This window comes from Drosophila sulfurigaster, chromosome 2L, assembly GCF_023558435.1.
Source record: "Drosophila sulfurigaster albostrigata strain 15112-1811.04 chromosome 2L, ASM2355843v2, whole genome shotgun sequence".
Classification (NCBI taxonomy): Eukaryota; Metazoa; Arthropoda; class Insecta; order Diptera; family Drosophilidae; genus Drosophila; species Drosophila sulfurigaster.
This window is the reverse complement of record NC_084881.1, coordinates 14,216,355-14,233,590: the sequence shown is the minus strand read 5'-3', so window position 1 is coordinate 14,233,590 and position 17,236 is coordinate 14,216,355. Positions and strand designations below refer to the sequence as shown.

At 37.5% G+C, this 17,236-nt stretch overlaps 3 protein-coding genes across 4 annotated transcripts in view; 1 reads left to right on the top strand and 2 right to left on the bottom strand.

Annotated features, from left to right (window-relative positions):
* The window catches only part of LOC133836007 (neuropeptide-like 4), a 135,485-nt gene that overhangs the window by 117,079 nt on the left and 1,170 nt on the right, over positions 1–17,236 (bottom strand). The window lies entirely within an intron of this gene.
* LOC133834894 (NPC intracellular cholesterol transporter 2 homolog a) lies at positions 187–859 on the top strand. Its single transcript, XM_062264663.1, has one exon. The coding sequence runs from the start codon at positions 292–294 to the stop codon at positions 751–753; it is 462 nt and encodes a 153-aa protein (XP_062120647.1). The 5' UTR covers positions 187–291; the 3' UTR covers positions 754–859.
* On the bottom strand, positions 9,457–16,503 carry LOC133850174 (neural cell adhesion molecule 2). 2 transcript variants are annotated; one of them, XM_062286169.1, is made up of 7 exons: positions 15,397–16,503; positions 13,580–13,840; positions 13,298–13,417; positions 12,175–12,306; positions 11,908–12,060; positions 10,638–11,126; positions 9,457–10,217 (listed from the first exon to the last, which is right to left on the bottom strand). In XM_062286169.1, the coding sequence occupies exons 1-7, from the start codon at positions 15,443–15,445 to the stop codon at positions 10,024–10,026; spliced, it is 1,398 nt and encodes a 465-aa protein (XP_062142153.1). In that variant the 5' UTR covers positions 15,446–16,503; the 3' UTR covers positions 9,457–10,023. The 2 variants fall into 2 exon arrangements, with proteins under 2 accessions (XP_062142153.1, XP_062142154.1); XM_062286170.1 differs by having other exon boundaries at positions 13,580–13,837.

Here is a 17,236-nt window from a genome sequence, read left to right as displayed (position 1 = left end):
AATGCAGTACACAATACATTTTTAAGCAAGGCGCTCAAAAAGTACTTTACAAGTTCAAAGTACTTAACATAAAAGCTCTCCTGTGAAAGTATCGTTTGTTGACGATACGAGAATTATCGATAGTAAAGCTCGCAGCTGCTTGAGGCGCGCAGCTGATTTTAGTCTCTGCGTTTTGTCGTTTTCTTCTCAGTTTCAGTTGTTGCTAAGCTGTTGCAGAAGAAAAATAAATTCTACGTTTTTTTTAGTATCTCGGCTGAAATTTTTATAATTTAATTAAGCTTAGTGAACATCATGTTCAAGTCGTATGTGATTACCTTGTCTTTGGTGGTGCTGCTGGCGCTGATGCAGCTGAGTGGCGCACTTGAATTTCACGATTGCGGCTCTAAAACGGGCAAGTTTACGCAGGTGATCATCGAGGGCTGCGATACCACAAAGTCCGAGTGCGTACTCAAAAGGAACACGAACGTCTCGATATCGATAGATATTGCGCTGGCTGAAGTTGCATCGGCCGTGAAAACCGTTGTTCACGGCAAAGTTCTTGGCATTGAAATGCCCTTCCCCCTCTCCAATCCAGATGCGTGCCAAGACAGTGGCTTAAAATGCCCATTGGAAAAGAACGAAACGTATCGATACACGGCCACATTGCCTGTGCTAAAGAGCTACCCGAAAGTGTCTGTATTGGTCAAATGGGAGCTACAGGATCAGAATAATGTCGATATCGTGTGCGTCGAGATACCCGCTAGAATTCAATAATAATATTAAATAAAAGATTACTCAAAGTTTCACTGTTAAATTTGCATGGTGACTGTATTCTTATTGTAATCTAATAAAAAAGTAAAAATAAAGAAAACGAAAATTAGCTGGCATTGTGTGTGGAAGTGTGTGTCTGTGTATGCGGGCGCGCTATTTCTGTGGACCCGCTGTAATTTGCTTTGTTTGCTTTTTATTGATTCTTCCGTTCCAGGCGAATGTGTGTGTCATAAGAAGAAAGGTGAAGAAACCGACTAGCGTTACAATAGCAATGATACTCTAACAGAAGTCGGCTCATCTGCCATCTGATCTCGCAAGTAGAACATGATTTACAGGGATCAATTTTAATTGCGTTTTGCGAAACATTGCTATGTCAGAGCAAAGGTTTCTGATAACTCTCTCTTTGTTTACATTATCTACGCAGCTGTGCATGAATATGTATGTGGAATAGACCCGTGATGTCAGACCTTTTGATAAGAAAGCTTTCTATCATTTCCTTTTCGTTTGTCACAAATTGCTTGGGGTAGTCATATCAAAACTCTTGAAATGTGAATATTATATGTACATATATACGATAATAATAGTTGGAAGTCATTCATGCCTTATCAAAAAATTCATTTTAAACAGTGAATGATTTCTATGTTGGTTGAGCACAAAATTGTAGTATATATGTACATGTATAGCTTTTTAGGGTATATTCTAGCACACACACCTTTCTGTTTGCATTTTATCGCTTTCGTTTCATTTACATACGAATCCGCATAAGGCAGTCCGCAAAAAGCAAGAAATGTGGAGCAGGCATGGAGGGAGGTGCCACGCCCACGCTCGACACCCCGTTACGCCCATCCATAGCAGCAAACTGACATTTAAAGAAAAAGCTTGACACATGCTGCAATGCAAAAAATGTGGGCAAAGTCTGCGACTCTCTGTCTATCTCTCTCTGATTCTGAGCTGCATATCATATAAGCGATGTACGAGAATGTTACAGTTCGTCTCTCCTTTCCTCTCTTTCTGCCTTTCTCGTATGTCTTACATCCTTGTTGCTTGTAAGCCGCTGTGTCGCTGCACTGATTTTCTTGCATAAATAGCAAACAGCATGAGCGTTTTAATATCCCGCATACAGAAATTGACACAATTGTATGTAAAGCTAGCAACTGCAGTCAAAAGTTAACATTTAAAAGTAATAACTTTAAATAAGAAATATTTGTTTTATTCTTATTAAACTATCATTTAAGCAAAAACGAATGATGTCAAATATAAAGGTACAAACAAACTGGAAGGGTATTTGCAGTTCGGCTAAAGGAACTTGATTTCACTTTTACGTTTTTATTGCATTTACAAGTAAAATGCAACTTGCTTTCAGTTGAGCTTTTCTCTTTGCTGAACCGAGCTTTATAATTTAACATAATGTTGTCTGTGTGCAAGTTTAAGCAGCTTTAATAAGTTTTTTGTGCATTTTATTATGACTGAAGACGCAAGTAAAATATTTTACTGTCTTTTTGTATGAAATTAGATGGGTAATAATCGTAGTATGTTGTTGTTGTTGTTGTTTTATGCCCTCATACATCATTTTTTGTATATATCGCAAGTTCTTTTGACTTTCCAGCTGCAAAAAGATCACGGGCTATTCAAGTCCACAGAACAAGTGCAAGTCAGTAAATGTGGCTCTGTAAACAGGCATGTTGCCCGAAATTAGATGAAAAGTAAATTTAAATTACATTCCGTTTTAATGTCATTGTTGTTGAGACCAACAACTAACTGACCAATCAGAGCAAAGGCCCGCTCTGTATTTGATTAACCTTGGTCTTGGTAAAGCACGAAGCTACATTCACTTACATGACAGCGGCTTCTGCAGTGCCTTCTTATATGTACATGTATTGATATACATATGTATAACTGCGGCAAGTACTCTCGCTCAAGCAGAAGTCTACACGGCTGCTAGCAGAAGCAGCGCATACAGCTCAAAGCCTCGCACAGAGTCGTGAGAGTTGAAAAGTTCTGCTGCACTCAGTCCTGCAGGGACATGCGCTCGCAGCTTCCACAGCCGCTCTCTCTCTATCTCTCTCTCTAACTCTGTCATGAATATTATAGAGCTAAGAAACGTTCCCCTCACTCAGTGACGATTTGCTAGTTGTCTGGAACTTCCAGGTGCGTTCAGTACAGTCAGAGAGCTCTGGGAATCAGTAAGATGAGAGAGAATGTTGTGGTCATCAGTTGATAGCTAGCCTGTTCAATGTGTATATTATTGAGTTTCAGAGATCAATTGCTCTGTATAATTCAGCTGCAAAGTATGCAATGCATTTTTGTTGTTGTTGGCAATCAGCATATAAAATGCAACTAACTTTTTATACCCGCTACCCATAGGGTAGAAGGGTATTATAACTTTGTGCTGGCAGGAAATGTATGTAACAGGTAGAACGAGGCATCTCCGACCTTATAAAGTACAGTAGAATCCGGTTATAGCGACTTTCAAGGGACCGTCGTTATATTCGGAACACCCACTAACCAAAAGTTGAAAATAAAATTTTGATTATTCTATGGTTGCCATAGGTTTTTAAAATACAACTAATTACTGTTTTAATCAATTTAATTTGTATGGGAACCCACCAAGTCATCGAATTTTCGTCACAAAAACCGAACGGACGCTATAAGCGGCGTCGTTATAACCGGATTCTACTGTATATATATTCTTCATCAGCATTAACAGCCGACACGATCTAGCCATGTCCGTCTGTCCGTCTGCGTAAAAAGCTACAGCGTGTGGTGTGTACAATAAAAACAATAGTTATTATGATTCCTGAAAATTTGATTGCGATCAGATAAAAATTGTGGAAGTTATTAAAGAAATACATTTGTATGAGCAAAAACGCCTACTTACTATGGGTCTTAGTTGCTTTGGCTGACAATCTGGTATATTGTGTCGTCTATGGTATATTTTGAATGCGGTACTACGTATATATATATACGTATATTTTTAGTATTTTGTAGTATTTTCGGTATATTTTGGTATATACAATATAACCGCAATAGTTTGCTTTTTTCAAAATGTGTAGCGGGTATCTCACAGTCGATCACACTCGACTGTAGCTTTTTTACTTGTTTATGCTAATTTTATATTAATTTTAATTTGTATTTTAATATGTCTAAATTATTCTAAAACCTAGTGTAATCAGGAACAAAACTCCTTCAATTAACATTTAAATTTATTTAGGGTATTTTCTAGGCGAGAACTTTAAGAGCAAAAACTCTTGTTATTCATTGATAAATCACATTCATTGTCACTTTGAACGCGGCTGTTGCGCGTATCTTAATTATTTGCATGTGATGGCCATAAATTTGTTGTTGTAAATGTTAACGGCCGCATGGAATTCATTAAAAGCCATAACAATAACCAAAATGGCCAAAAATGTTGCATGTCTGCCATGCAGCAGATGTCAATTTCTCACACCAGCCACAGCAACAGCAACAACAACAACAATGAAAGAAGACTATGGGTAAAAATTGTATAAAATGGATAACGTTACCTTTGCGCCCATTTTGGTCATGGCCTGGTTCAGTTCAGGTCTGCCGGTTATACATAATATAATTGTATTGAAATTAATCAAATGGTGAAAGAGATAGCTTAAATTGTTTACAATTTCTTGTTTTGGTTGTAAGCCGATTTTGGCCCAAAACGGGTGGCTGCCATTAAAAGGGGATCAAAATACAAGGCAAGGGATGCCACGGGTATTGTGTATCGTTGTCATGATTATTACCTTTGCATTTTTAATGATTTAATTTGTTTGTCCACATGTGCAAATGACTGCAAATTTGTTATTTCCAGTGGCATGTGCAAAATGTCTGTGATTAAAAACAAATTAAATTTTAATTAATTGCCCTTTTGCTTGACTCCTTGTTGTTCTCTATTATAAACCCAAAATATCAATGAAGCTCTCGATTTTCTTTACCATAATATTGGTCACATGCTGAATTTATTTTAGTTAATTGACTTTTGAATTAATTGCACTTATTGAATATTTCTTGAATCGATAATATGTTGCTCTTGAATGTTTTTTAAGAAAATAAGCAGAATTACTTTAATTAATTAATCTTGAATATATGATTTCCACTAGAACTGATGCTGCATACTATTTTAAAAATATTGCTTCCAGCTTGCTGAGCTTTTAAATTCACAAATTCATTAGCTGTGCTTTAACAAAAATATAAAACAAACAATTGCAATCTTTCAAAGGGTTGTCGAGACTGCTCATTTGTTGTGAAATTAATTAAATTTGCTGATGACGAGACAAATGAGAAGAATAACCATTTTGCATCCTGAAAGGTTTCCTCCTTCTTTCCCTCCGTTCACTACTTTCCCTACTTTTCCTACTTTCCCTCCGGCCAAGATTGTGTGGTAGAAAGTAACAGACAGGTCGGGTCGTACATGTGTCTAGACCACCGCACAATGAATGACTCTCAGACCCACTGACATATTCAAATGAAAACCACCCCACACCCTCAATCCCTGCCTTCATCTTTCTCTCAGTCTGTGTCCCTTAGTCCTTAACATATGCTGACTTTGGCATATTCCACATTTGCAGTTGAAGTGTTCTTGCATATAAATCACTTAAATATTCACATTTATTTTCATTTTCAACGCGTTTTCCTATTTGTTTCGCGTACAACGCGTGTTTGTCCTCTACCCCCCTCTCTCCCACAGCCCTTCGAGACCTGCTCTTCCCGAATGGTGATTTACATATTCATTGTGCTCCACATTTTGGCACTTAAAAAGTCGTTACAAGGTGCAAAAGTTTTTGTTGTGTGGCGAATAGACAATCGGGGATGAGTTGCATGAAAGGGGTGAAAACTCTGCTGAATGGAATTTGTTTAAATAATGACTGTTTCGCCATTGATTCCTTCTTTCTCTATTTTGTTTGGCAAAGCATCGAAGCGAGGCTTCAACATGTCAATCGATTTGACAGATATCGGGGCAGTATGCAATGTGCACTCTCTCTCTCTCTCTCTCTCTCTCTTTCTCTCTCTGACCCATTTATGCATTGGGGCTTGTCAAGCGGAAGTGCTAGAAATAACTGCGATATAGTTAACCTTTTATGTGCTGCACATCTATTGAAAGTGATTTAAAATGGCTTAGGACAATGTGTGTCACAACTACAGGAGCACTATTTTACGCTGCGTATACGTGATATTTAGAAAAGAGTCGTCCATATCTTACGTTTGCAGCATTGCGGTTGTTTCTAATGTGCACAGAAAGGTCTCAAAGTAAATTCAATTTATAGCAAACACCTGCTAGCTGTCTCTATATTTAATGTAAAGTGCTTCCTAAATTTAAACCTATGATCCTAATTTTTTATTTCGCACAGTATTGTTATTCTACTTTCATTTTAACTTTTCATTTTACTAGGTTTCACTTTTTCACTTGCATTTTCTATTACCATTTATTTTACTTTATGGCAGCTCTTTTCTCTCGTTTTTGTGTCACATTTTCAATAGATTTTCCTTTTGTTTTTAATTTCTAGTTGCGTTATGGAATTTATTGCGATTGATACGTGTAAGTTACCGATAAATATTGTCATAAGAAATATGGTAATTATTTCTATCTATCAATTTATATTGAATTATACGGTTATCCTTTCAAGGAACCACTTTTATTACGAGCATCGTTTATACACTCAAAATCGTTTATACACACAAAATCGAGTTGAGCTATCAAAGCGCAATCAAATTGAAATTTATTTGCATGCTTGGTCTTATTTGTTTTGCTGCTCATAAATATGTTATTAAGCATTTATTGCACCTAACGGCAAAATTGCCAAATTGACAGCTTAATGATTTGTTGATGACTTGCGGTTTAATTAATGTTGAAGTCTTGGGCCTGAGGGCATCTTGAGGGATATGCTTGGCCATTTTGGGAGGTGTTGCAGCACATATTAAATGTGGATTGAAAGGTTGTAATCTTTATACTGAACACTGTCCAAACACATGTATGCAAATACGCTTCTGATTAGCCCAAAGCCTTCGGCAGTGAAGAAGATAAGTCACAGCAAAGACAGCATTTGATGTACTATATGTGGAGTGAGAATACCTGCAACAGTGGCGACATCTAGTGTTTGAATTGCTGCTACGTTGATTTTGCACGTAATTATGGAGTGGCTCCATCTAGTTTGTAAGGTGGATACTAAAGTGTATTTTGTGATTTTACCAAAATTAAGATTCAGTTTTCGAGTATCTGATATCTGTCCGTCTTTTAAATCAACTGGCATTAACATGCATTTGTCATTCAGTTTGTACAATTAAGTGCTGACAAAGTAATTCATTATTATTAATAATATGCATAAAACTAACCAATAAATGCTTCTGCCTGCTGATGCTGTAAATGGAAATCACTCGCAATTACTTGATGCAGATGATGCGACAAATTATATTCAATTTGTCGTGGCTGTGGCACAAAATTACTTTTCACAAAATTACCATGACACACAAGAGAGAGATAGAGGTAGAGGTAGAGTTGGGTTGCACCTTCCGCATGTCCTTGCTGCACATCTATCTTTGCCGCTCATGGAGATTCAATTTGATGTGCTGCATCAATATGAACGTGTTGCCGTTGCCATTGCCTGCTTCTGCTGCTGATGAAGCTGATGCTGATGCTCCGGGTGTCACTCTCCCGACTCATTAAATATTAATTGTAAATTTTAATTAAAATAAACCGAAACGATTGCGGCAGGAAGCCAACCAACGCCATGCATCGCACGACGACAATCATCTGCAGCTGATAGCCCAGGTAATAATGTTTACTGCCCATTCAACCCAGCTCCACCTCTACGTATGCAGTTCATATAGACGTAGCCTCAAGTATCCACAAATACTCCCATGCATTATCAGTACACAATAAAAAAAGAAAGAAGAATAACACTGAAACCATTAATTGCCAAACAAACTGTGCACAAGAGGAAGTACGGTAATCGTAAATAATGGAGGCAGATGATTCGTCCATGGAGGTGTCATTGTTTGACTTCATCGTGCATCGAATAGTTGGTCGACTAGCAGACAGGCTGTCTTGAAAGTGATTTGTGTGGGTTAATTACAAAATGTATACAAAAGACAGCATTATGCATTGAGATTTCGATTTTATCTTTCAGCTTAAAACTTAAATTTGCTAACCTTCAGTTTTCAATCAGCTTATGGTTTACCACTTTATTACAAAGTTCGTAGAAGTATGAAGATCCTTCTTCAGTCCAGTTAATGCTAGTGTATCAAGAGTTCGTTATGAATTACAATATTGTGCATGCATTTTATTGAAATTGCAGCAACAGTAACTGATTTAATCTTCTTTGCTGTCGGTGCACATTGTCAATTTGCGGGTAAAAATGGTAAATGGCGACTGTTCGATGGTCGATGCGAAAGGGATTGTGTACTCCGAGTGAAAGTTAAAAATCTGTCAGTTAAGAACAACTGGCCGAACATGGTCGAAATTTTCAATAAATTGTGTTTTAATAATAAGCGCATTACACGTCTATAGGCAAACGAATCATTTATGTAAATATGCAATTCTTCCGTTCTCTCTCTCTGTATTTTATATTCCACCTTTACTTTTTATTTATTTTATGGCAATATTTTTATATTATTTCTTTTCGCTCTTTGGCGCTGCTGTTTTTTATGCTGTCACGTTTGTGACCGGAATTGCATTGACCTGTAATATTTGCGGACTTTAAAACATATCGCGAGCGTGTTATAAAATAAAAGACAGACAATAAGTTATTACGACCCGATAGCCGATAGCGTTAATGTTCATTTATAGCCGACAATGTCTTTGGGCTTACGCAAATAGCCCAGCTGCCTCGAGAGCCGAGAGTCTGCACAGACTCTGAAGGCTTTGTCGCCACTTAACTTCCAGCAACGACTGGAGTCGAGTCGACAACAAAAAAAAATGAGAGATTCTCTTCTTTTACTTAAGGCTTAAGCTTCCTCATGGCACATTACGTATACGTAATGTAATGTGCTCTGCCCAACTGAGATTTATGCTTAACTGATGTAAATGCTTGGCAATTTGACTGGTTTATTGACTTTTATGAGCTAGTTTATTATGCTGCTTAAGGGTTTAATAGCGCAGCATAAATTTGGTCAACAATCAGGTGGCAGCTAGTATATTAAGTATACGAACTGTTTGCATCTTTAGCAGTCAATATAATCGCAGACTCTTAATGCTGTGGCTATAAACCAATCTAAGAATATGTTGAAAAAAATTAAACGCAGTTAAGGTTACATCAAGTTCGAAATTATTTCATACAATAAATCTATATCGTGACTTTAATCTGTTGCAAGAATCACCTACACATTAACTAATTAGATCTTTCAAATAGCACACATTAACAAGTACTTAAAAGCTGCAGAAAGTTTACTAGAAAAACACACGCATTTTACACATTCAAATGAATTTATTTCCATATTACTCATACGTACCATCGGCTTAACAACTAAATGGTTTATTTGCATTATCAATTTCGGTTTCGTTTGCTCTCATTTTGGAATTAAGCATATATAAATCCACATCTATTATTGATTTGGTTTGCGTTTTCTTTGCTTTATTACACAATATGCAGTTTATAAATACTTTTATTTTGTTTTTGGTTTTCTTTTCTCATTGCATTTTGTATTCAATAACTTGGACTTTTTTGTTGTAAATTTCATCAAAGTGAGTTTTGTTGTGTGTGAGTGTGTGTGTGTTTGGGAAGATCTTAGATGCTATTTAAATATTTATTTAGTATCGCATGAACAACATTGATGTAGAGTTAGGCTAAATTTAGATTTAACTATCATATTACTCGTATAAGGTAGAGTTGACAATGCATATGTTTTCTTTTTTTGCTTTGTTTACTTTTGTTTTGTTTCGAATTTATCTATCTTTGTCTCCGCAAAATCAAAATCAATAGTTGTAGTCGATTAAACAAATTTTCATACTTGAAATGATGATGGGTATGAACAAATTCGTTTGCAAAGCAGTCGTCTCTCTCTATTTAATCAGTGTGGGGGAGGGAGAGGGATAATCAATCGTAAGTGAATGGCACACAAAACTTTATCACAGAAGATACACACATAAACACAAGATGCTTCCAAAATATTCAGCAGCAATAACAGCAACAACATTAACTAAGGCTTCAGTTAACTTGGTTCTCAAAACGCGATAATTGATAATCAGTTTGTCGTAATAACGAATAACGAATAATCAATAATTCTATAATAAATGCAAATTATTTAATGCTCTCTACTCCTACTCATTTAATGCCACATCAAAGCGAGGCCAATGCACGATATCATTAGCAGCTGCCAGCTGATTGCCTTCCAGCTTGATGCCGTTGCAGTGGCAAATTTCCTCACCGTGCTCCAATCACTCAGACCAGCCAGATTACGGGATGCCACTCGCATCAAATACGTCGTGTTGCTCTTCAGATGTGGCACAATGAAACGATGACCTGCAACCAAAATAGATTGAAGCGATGCGTTAGAAAGTGATGTCAAATTTCACTTAATACTTCTAAGAATTTAAATATTAATTTCGTGATCTTAAAAATATGTAAATTTTGAAAGGGACAACTGTAGAAATTAAATCTTTTAAATATATAGAATATTTTATTCTTATAAAAATCTTGTTTTGACTTTTTCTTTAAATAATACATTACTCAGAAGACATATATTATAAACACATCGATTTAATCGCACTAAATGAAAGTTTGGATACTACTTTTGAATGCCATATTTAGTTATCAATTTTGAAACCATTATTCGACCAGGCAGTTATCATCAAATAACACAGACTTTCATATAGATTGTCATTAAAATGAGCAAAATATAGCTGACAACATGGGAAAGCAAATCATTTGAGAGTTACTCACCTCGATGGAAGGAGAAATCGCGCTGTTTGGCATGACTCCAGTTACCAGCACTGTATTTGAAATCACTCTCGCTCATGTAGGCGACGCGATAGCCAAAGATTTGCATCTCATCAGTCGCATTGGTCATGCGGGGCGAGCGCAGATCAAGCTCGAGAGCGTCCGGATACAAACGCTTCAGCTGAATGCGTGTGGCTCCAATTGGCTTGATGCCCGTTCGCAGTTTAATGATGCGCTCCAGCATGCCCAAGGGATTGGCCACCTTGCACTTGTAGTCGCCAAACTGGCTGGCATTGCGTATATCCAGCTGGAGTGTCGCCCCATAGTCGGCCATGAAGATGCGATGATTGAAGCCCACGATGCCCTTGCTGTTATGCAGCCAGGTGAACGATGGCGGTGGCTCTCCCATCGCATCGCAGCTAAGGTTAACGGCGCCACCCACATAGGCGTATTGCATTGGCAACGTTTCGTTGTATGACCAATGGGGTTTATCTGCAACACAGAGTGAGAGTGTGAGTGAGAGTGTGAGTGAGAGAGTAATGGAAGCTTTATTGCACCCGCATCAAGGATTCACTATTTGCAATGTGAGAGTGAGAGGGGGGGGAAAGTGCAAGCAGGCCAGCACTTTGTCCCCATCGTTGTCTTAGGCAAATCCCCCAGCTGAAGCCGCACACGGCACATCAGTTACACTTTTTGCACAGCGCCACAAGCGAGCTCCATTCAAGCGTAAACTGATGGCACATTTTAGCATTTCGTCCTCTCCTCTCTCTCTCTCTCTCTCTCTCTCGTTGTCGTCGTCGTCACTGGGGCTCATTGAGGTTTATTGCTCAGGAAATGCAAACATATATATTGCAGCATTTCAACAGAGCTACAAATTAGTTTCGGTTCTGTTGCCATTGCCTGCTGTTTGCTCTTGCGACAGACGAACGGACAGACAGACAGACAGACAGACGGACAGACACGACTCTCGGTCAGCTTTGTATTGGAGTGCGGGTTGGGTTACTTTCAGTCAATAGTCGAGAGTCATTAGTAAAATTTTGACGGCAAAGCACAGCTCAATTGAAAGCGACGCTGTAATCCTATAGCAATCAAATGAATGCAGCCAGAGATCAAACGGGTGTTGGTTGCTTTATAATGCAGGCGTTATATGCACGTATATGTATATCAAGTATACGTCATGTGCTGCGCAATAATTAAAATCAAAGCGGAGAACTTTTAGTCAACTAATCATTATCTAAACACTTGCATCTTCAATCGCATTTCTATCACTTACGCTGTATCCTTAGCAGTATCGTTATCTGATCGGAATCGGAAAATGTGGGCGTGATGCGCATGGCGCGACATGTGTATTCTCCGGCATCCGTTTGACTCACATTCCGGATAAACAGTCCGTCCGACAGGCGTCGATGCTTCGTCGAGTTCACAGCTAAACAAGCGAGTGAAGAGTGAAAGAGTGAGAGAGCAAAGAGACCAAATTGTTTCAGTTGATTTGGCAAATACAGTTTGCGTTTGTCTAAACTGTTGACTGACGACTACTCACTGTTTATGTATTCGCCATTGTGCATCCACGAGACTTCCGGTGCTGGTTGTCCTTTGACGTAGCAATTGACCAGCGCATCGCGTCCTTCGCGCACTGATTGCACCAGCTCCGTCTTGTCAAACGAGATCTTCTCTGTGTTTTATTTTGGGTAAGAGAAAGGCAAGAAGGAAATTGCTCAATTGTGTCACATTGTGTCAATAACCAGTTGCAATTTGCCAGCTTGACTTTGCAGCTGATTAAACATATTACTAACAAATGTGTGTGCGGACAATTTCATAGGCTAAAATGCAGCTGCCTGATAAGAGATTTGCATAGCAAATGCAGTGAATTTTAAATATGCCAACTTAATATAAGTAAAGTCTCAAAAGAAATGGAATTATTTTTGGTCTTTGAATTGACAGAGAAAAGAAAATTTGCATTTTGAAATATTAGCCAAGAGGAACTTTACTTTAAAATTGTTAAAATATATCTAGTTTGAATTCAATATATTCTCATAGACTAAGGAAAGTAAATCATTTTAACTGCAAGATGTTAAAATAGTTGTATCATAAATCTATATAATATATATTTTCATTACTGACTATTATGTGGAACCTGTTTAGTATCTAAAATTCTTGTTTAGTTGTAAATTTTTATTTCAAAATTTACCAGGTTGAAGTCAATATATTTTATTTTATTGACTTCAGCTAAAGAAAGTAAATCAGTTTAACGCATATCATAAATCTATATAATTGATATTTATTGCTCTTTCCATTGTGTAGTACCCGTTTACTATTAACGTAGTTATTTATTTTTGTCTAGCTTAAAATCATTAAAAATATAACTATCTTAAATTTATTATATTCCCATAGTTTTATCAAGCTAAAGCTAGTAAATCAGTTGAACTGCAAGTTGTTGAAATACACCTATCATAAATCTATATAACCAGTTTGGAATCTTATATAGTTATTCATGCTTTTCTATTTTTCATACACAGCTTATTACATCTAGGCCATAAATAAGTATCAGCTTGTAAGAAGAACAGTTCCATCTACACTTGAAACACTTGCAAGCCTACACACACACACTTACACACTGATACTGTTCAGCATAAATATGTTTTTGCAAAGATAGTTGAACTTACGATTTACGAGTAGCTCAAATGATTTTGTTGGTTCCCGTGCAGCGGCAGCTGGGTCCATTTCACAGGTCCAGTTGCCCTTATCGTCCAGTGAAATATGCTCAAAGACGAGGGCCAACAGACCTAGACAGCGTGAGTGAAAGGGGAGAAGTTGATGATTCAGTTTGAGTTTGAGTTTGAGTTTGAGAATTTGCACTCTGCACTGGCTACTTTAGCATAACTTATAGCATTTATGTTCCGTCTGTCTGTCTATCCTCGTTGTTGTTGTTGTTGTTGTGTGCTTACCCGTCTTCTTCTCGATGTGGACACGTCCCTTGGTATTCTCACGGGTCTGGCCACGGGGATCACGCCACTTGGTGTCGATATCCTTTTGTACTGTTTTGCAGAAGATGATGAAGGAGTCATTTACAAAATGCGTTATTGATGGCGTCGATGGCGTCAGTGTGAGTACTGATGGCGGTGGCGGAGGCGGTGACGATGCCAGCATCTCTCCGGCACCATCTCCAACGGCCATCGATGGACTCTCAACTCCGATAACTGCAGCTGCTGTAAAAATGTGCATTAAATTTATCACTTGCCCATCGTTGTACGAATAGTTGCAAATATTTTTAACTCTCTCTTTCCACCAGCAAAAAAAAAAGTGAAAGAATTCAAGGAAAAAACGGGAAAATTGCAGCAAAATATTAACTGGCAACTATCCACTCGATGGGTTCCATAAAAAAAGGAAAACCAGATGTGCTCGGTTTCCTATTTGGCTTTCCTTTGATTTAATTACAACTGTAGATGGAAGCAGATAGCTGAGGAAAATGCACAAATCTTTTATGTCTGCACCTTTTTATGTTTTTTGTTTGTGCGAAATCTCGATGCCTCTTGCCAACTTGGCGAAAACATTTCAATAACAACTTTGAAATGAAATGCCACTCTTTGAAGCTTGACTCATTATCTTTCTTTTTTTTTGCGTATTAAACAATTTATTTACAGACATTACGCAATGTTTAGCGAATTTCAAGCATAATTTAATAAGTTCCATGGAATGCTTGTTACCAATTTGTTGGTCACTTCACATATACATATATACGAACAACAATTCCCAGCACGCGATGTTATTTTCTACCCTCACAACGCCCAACAACACAGTCTGTAGCCCAGAGGCCACTTTTTGCCGCATCGCATTTTAAATTGAAAATAAACATTAGCATACAAAAAAGTATCTCGATTGCTAGAGAAAACTTTGAAAAACTACAAAATTAAATTACCCAATTGTTTGTGTGAACTTACAGAGCAAGTTTATGTAGTTAAATCATTGAGTAAATTTAATAATTTAACAGCGGAAGAAAGAAAGCTTAAAGGGAAAAGCGCAAAAACTACTTTCGACATGGCAAATGAGTGAAATAACCTTTTAGCATAAGTGACTAATGGATCAATTTTATGACGCGGCAAATAAAGGGAGTGGAGTTGTCTGGAAATTGTTGAGCCGGCAGAATATTCGCATTATTTATGGCGTTAGGTAGTGACTAAGATATGCATAGCTTTTAATTAGCGTACTACGTTTGCTTGATGTATATTATATCTATGATAATCCTAATGAAACGAATGCAAATATTTTGCTAATTTAATAGGTAATTACCATAACTAGTAATCAACTTTCTAAATAAACAAATACTCTAACTCAAGCAACTTGTTGTATTGTCATCAGATATTCATGTAAGCTAACAGCCACAACAATTATTAAGTTCTCTAAAATAGGTTACTAACGAAAGGTAAATGCAACACACAAATGTTGAAATTTGAATGTACCGGATATTAAATTCTAATAGCCAAAATTGCCAAAATGTTGCAGCATCAATTATTTTAAGTGTACTAAATTTGGAAACGAGACACAAATAACAAACATTTCTTTTCAAATGCATGTCGTATACACAATATTTGTGTTGCGCCCCAAAAGTATGCTGCACTTTTTTTTGTTGCTTTGTCAAACATGCAAAACGAAAACTGAACTTTCAATCGAAATTAAAACTTTTTGCACAAAGAACATTTGTGTAAATATTTGTATGTTTTGTATTTATTACTAAAATGCAAATATTGTTTAAATACTTTCTCACCATTTCTGGACAACTGCAGGAGACAGCATAATAATATGAAACTATCCATTGTATTGATACGATTTATTAACGTTATAATCCTTTAATGGAGTTGTGATGTGATTTGCTTTAGTCTTGAGTAATCCTAATTTCAGTTTAGTTTCACTTCATAAAACTTCACAAGTTGTTTTGGGTTTATTCTTGAATTTTTCTGGTTAATTACTTTCGCATAGCGCACAAAACACTTTTGTTTTCACTTGCAGGATAACGGCACATGACTGCGACTGCGACCAAGTAGACAGTTGACAGTTGGCCAACACGAAGGCTCACGAGCAAAAGTAGCAGCAGCAGTAGCAGCAGTAGTAGTAGCTTTGGTAGCAGTGGGAACAACAACACTTTCACTTTGATGGGCACAAATGTATGACATCAGCGCCATGGGCAACCATAGATCTAATGCCTCGAACTGCGACGGAGACTGAGATGTAGACGTACATGGAGACTGTAGCTGACGCTGAGACTGAGACTGAGACAGGTGCAACGGCAGGGGCAGGCACATTGGGACTTTGGACATAGACAGTGGCTGCCTCAGCGGCACCATCAACATAATCATTTTTTTGTTTTTCTTTTGCCCCCTTTGGGCTTGTGAGCTGTTTTCTGGCAGTTCCTTCCTTTTTATGTTTTTTCTTTTCAACTACAAGTTGTTTTTGTTATTATTGCTGCTGTTGCACTACGCGAAATCGGCAACGAGAAAGATAACATTTCCGGCCACATATCCTTTAGTCAGAACTGTTTTTGTTTTGCTTCGTTTCTTGTTTCTCGAGTCTCGAGTCTCGAGTCTCGTGACTCGATGACGTCCTTCACACTACATTCACATTCACAAATATTACGTATATTGCTCGCACTCGGCGGACTAATGATAATAATAATGTCCAATGCGTGTGACGCGGTGCGTGATCCATTATGAACGAGTGCCAAAAATGAACTGAAGCTGTAACGACAGGACACGCTGTTCGTTGGCTTACGAAGCGCGAAGCAGGATAAACGATACGCGAACTTCGAGTTCGCTGTATTGAATTTCGTTTGTTTTTTGGCGCGCTCAGTTCAAATCACTGCGAAATCAGAAATTGCACTGAAGGATATGCAGCCGTATGCCTCTTATGGAATCCTCAATTTCCGTTCGACTCTTCGTGAGCAGCACGATTTCATTTGAAGAGGAAGCTCCAACTTCGTCGCTCCACATTTATTACATTTTTTTTGGTTTTTGGCAATGTTGACCAACATCCTGTAGGCAGCAATATGTTGCTAGGGATAAATTTCGTAATGGTTTCGATAACGGAAAGCTGGGGAAGTTGACGTGTTTCCTTGTGTACTAAAGTGTGATAAAATAACACATCCTAGCATATGAACGTATAACAAGAATTACAAGGACTTTGCTACAGTAGAAAAGTAGCACAGCGTAGTTGACGCAATTATAAAAACAATTCACCATTCTTTGCTGTATAACACCAAGTTTTAGTGCCATAATTGTGAATTGTAGAACACCAAGTTTTAGTGTCATAATTGTGAATTGTAGAACACTTTGCGTTCAACAACAAATAGATGGCGCTGAAAGTGTAGTTCGAAAATTGTACAATAGATGACGCTAAAACGTTTTTTGCAATTTGATAAGTAGTTCCATACAGACGCATGTAAAATACAGTAAATTGTATTACAATTACTAATGAGAGCTTTTTAATCGGCTCAAAGTTTTTGCACTTGCCTTATCATGCTCATGCTTTCCGACAACACTATAAATACTCAATCGCTATTCGATTTCGCTTAGAGTAGTACAAGATTTGTTTTGAATACAACATTCATAATG

Excerpts from the sequence above, each read along its gene's own strand:
- LOC133850174 (XM_062286169.1), bottom strand. The coding sequence starts at position 15,445 with ATGGATAGTTTCATATTATTATGCTGTCTCCTGCAGTTGTCCAGAAAT. Across the intron at positions 13,418-13,579 it reads CCACATCGAGAAGAAGACGG|GTCTGTTGGCCCTCGTCTTT; the intron begins GTAAGCACACAA and ends CACGCTGTCTAG. Across the intron at positions 12,307-13,297 it reads ATTTGAGCTACTCGTAAATC|AGAAGATCTCGTTTGACAAG; the intron begins GTAAGTTCAACT and ends AATAAAACACAG.
- LOC133834894 (XM_062264663.1), top strand. The coding sequence starts at position 292 with ATGTTCAAGTCGTATGTGATTACCTTGTCTTTGGTGGTGCTGCTGGCG.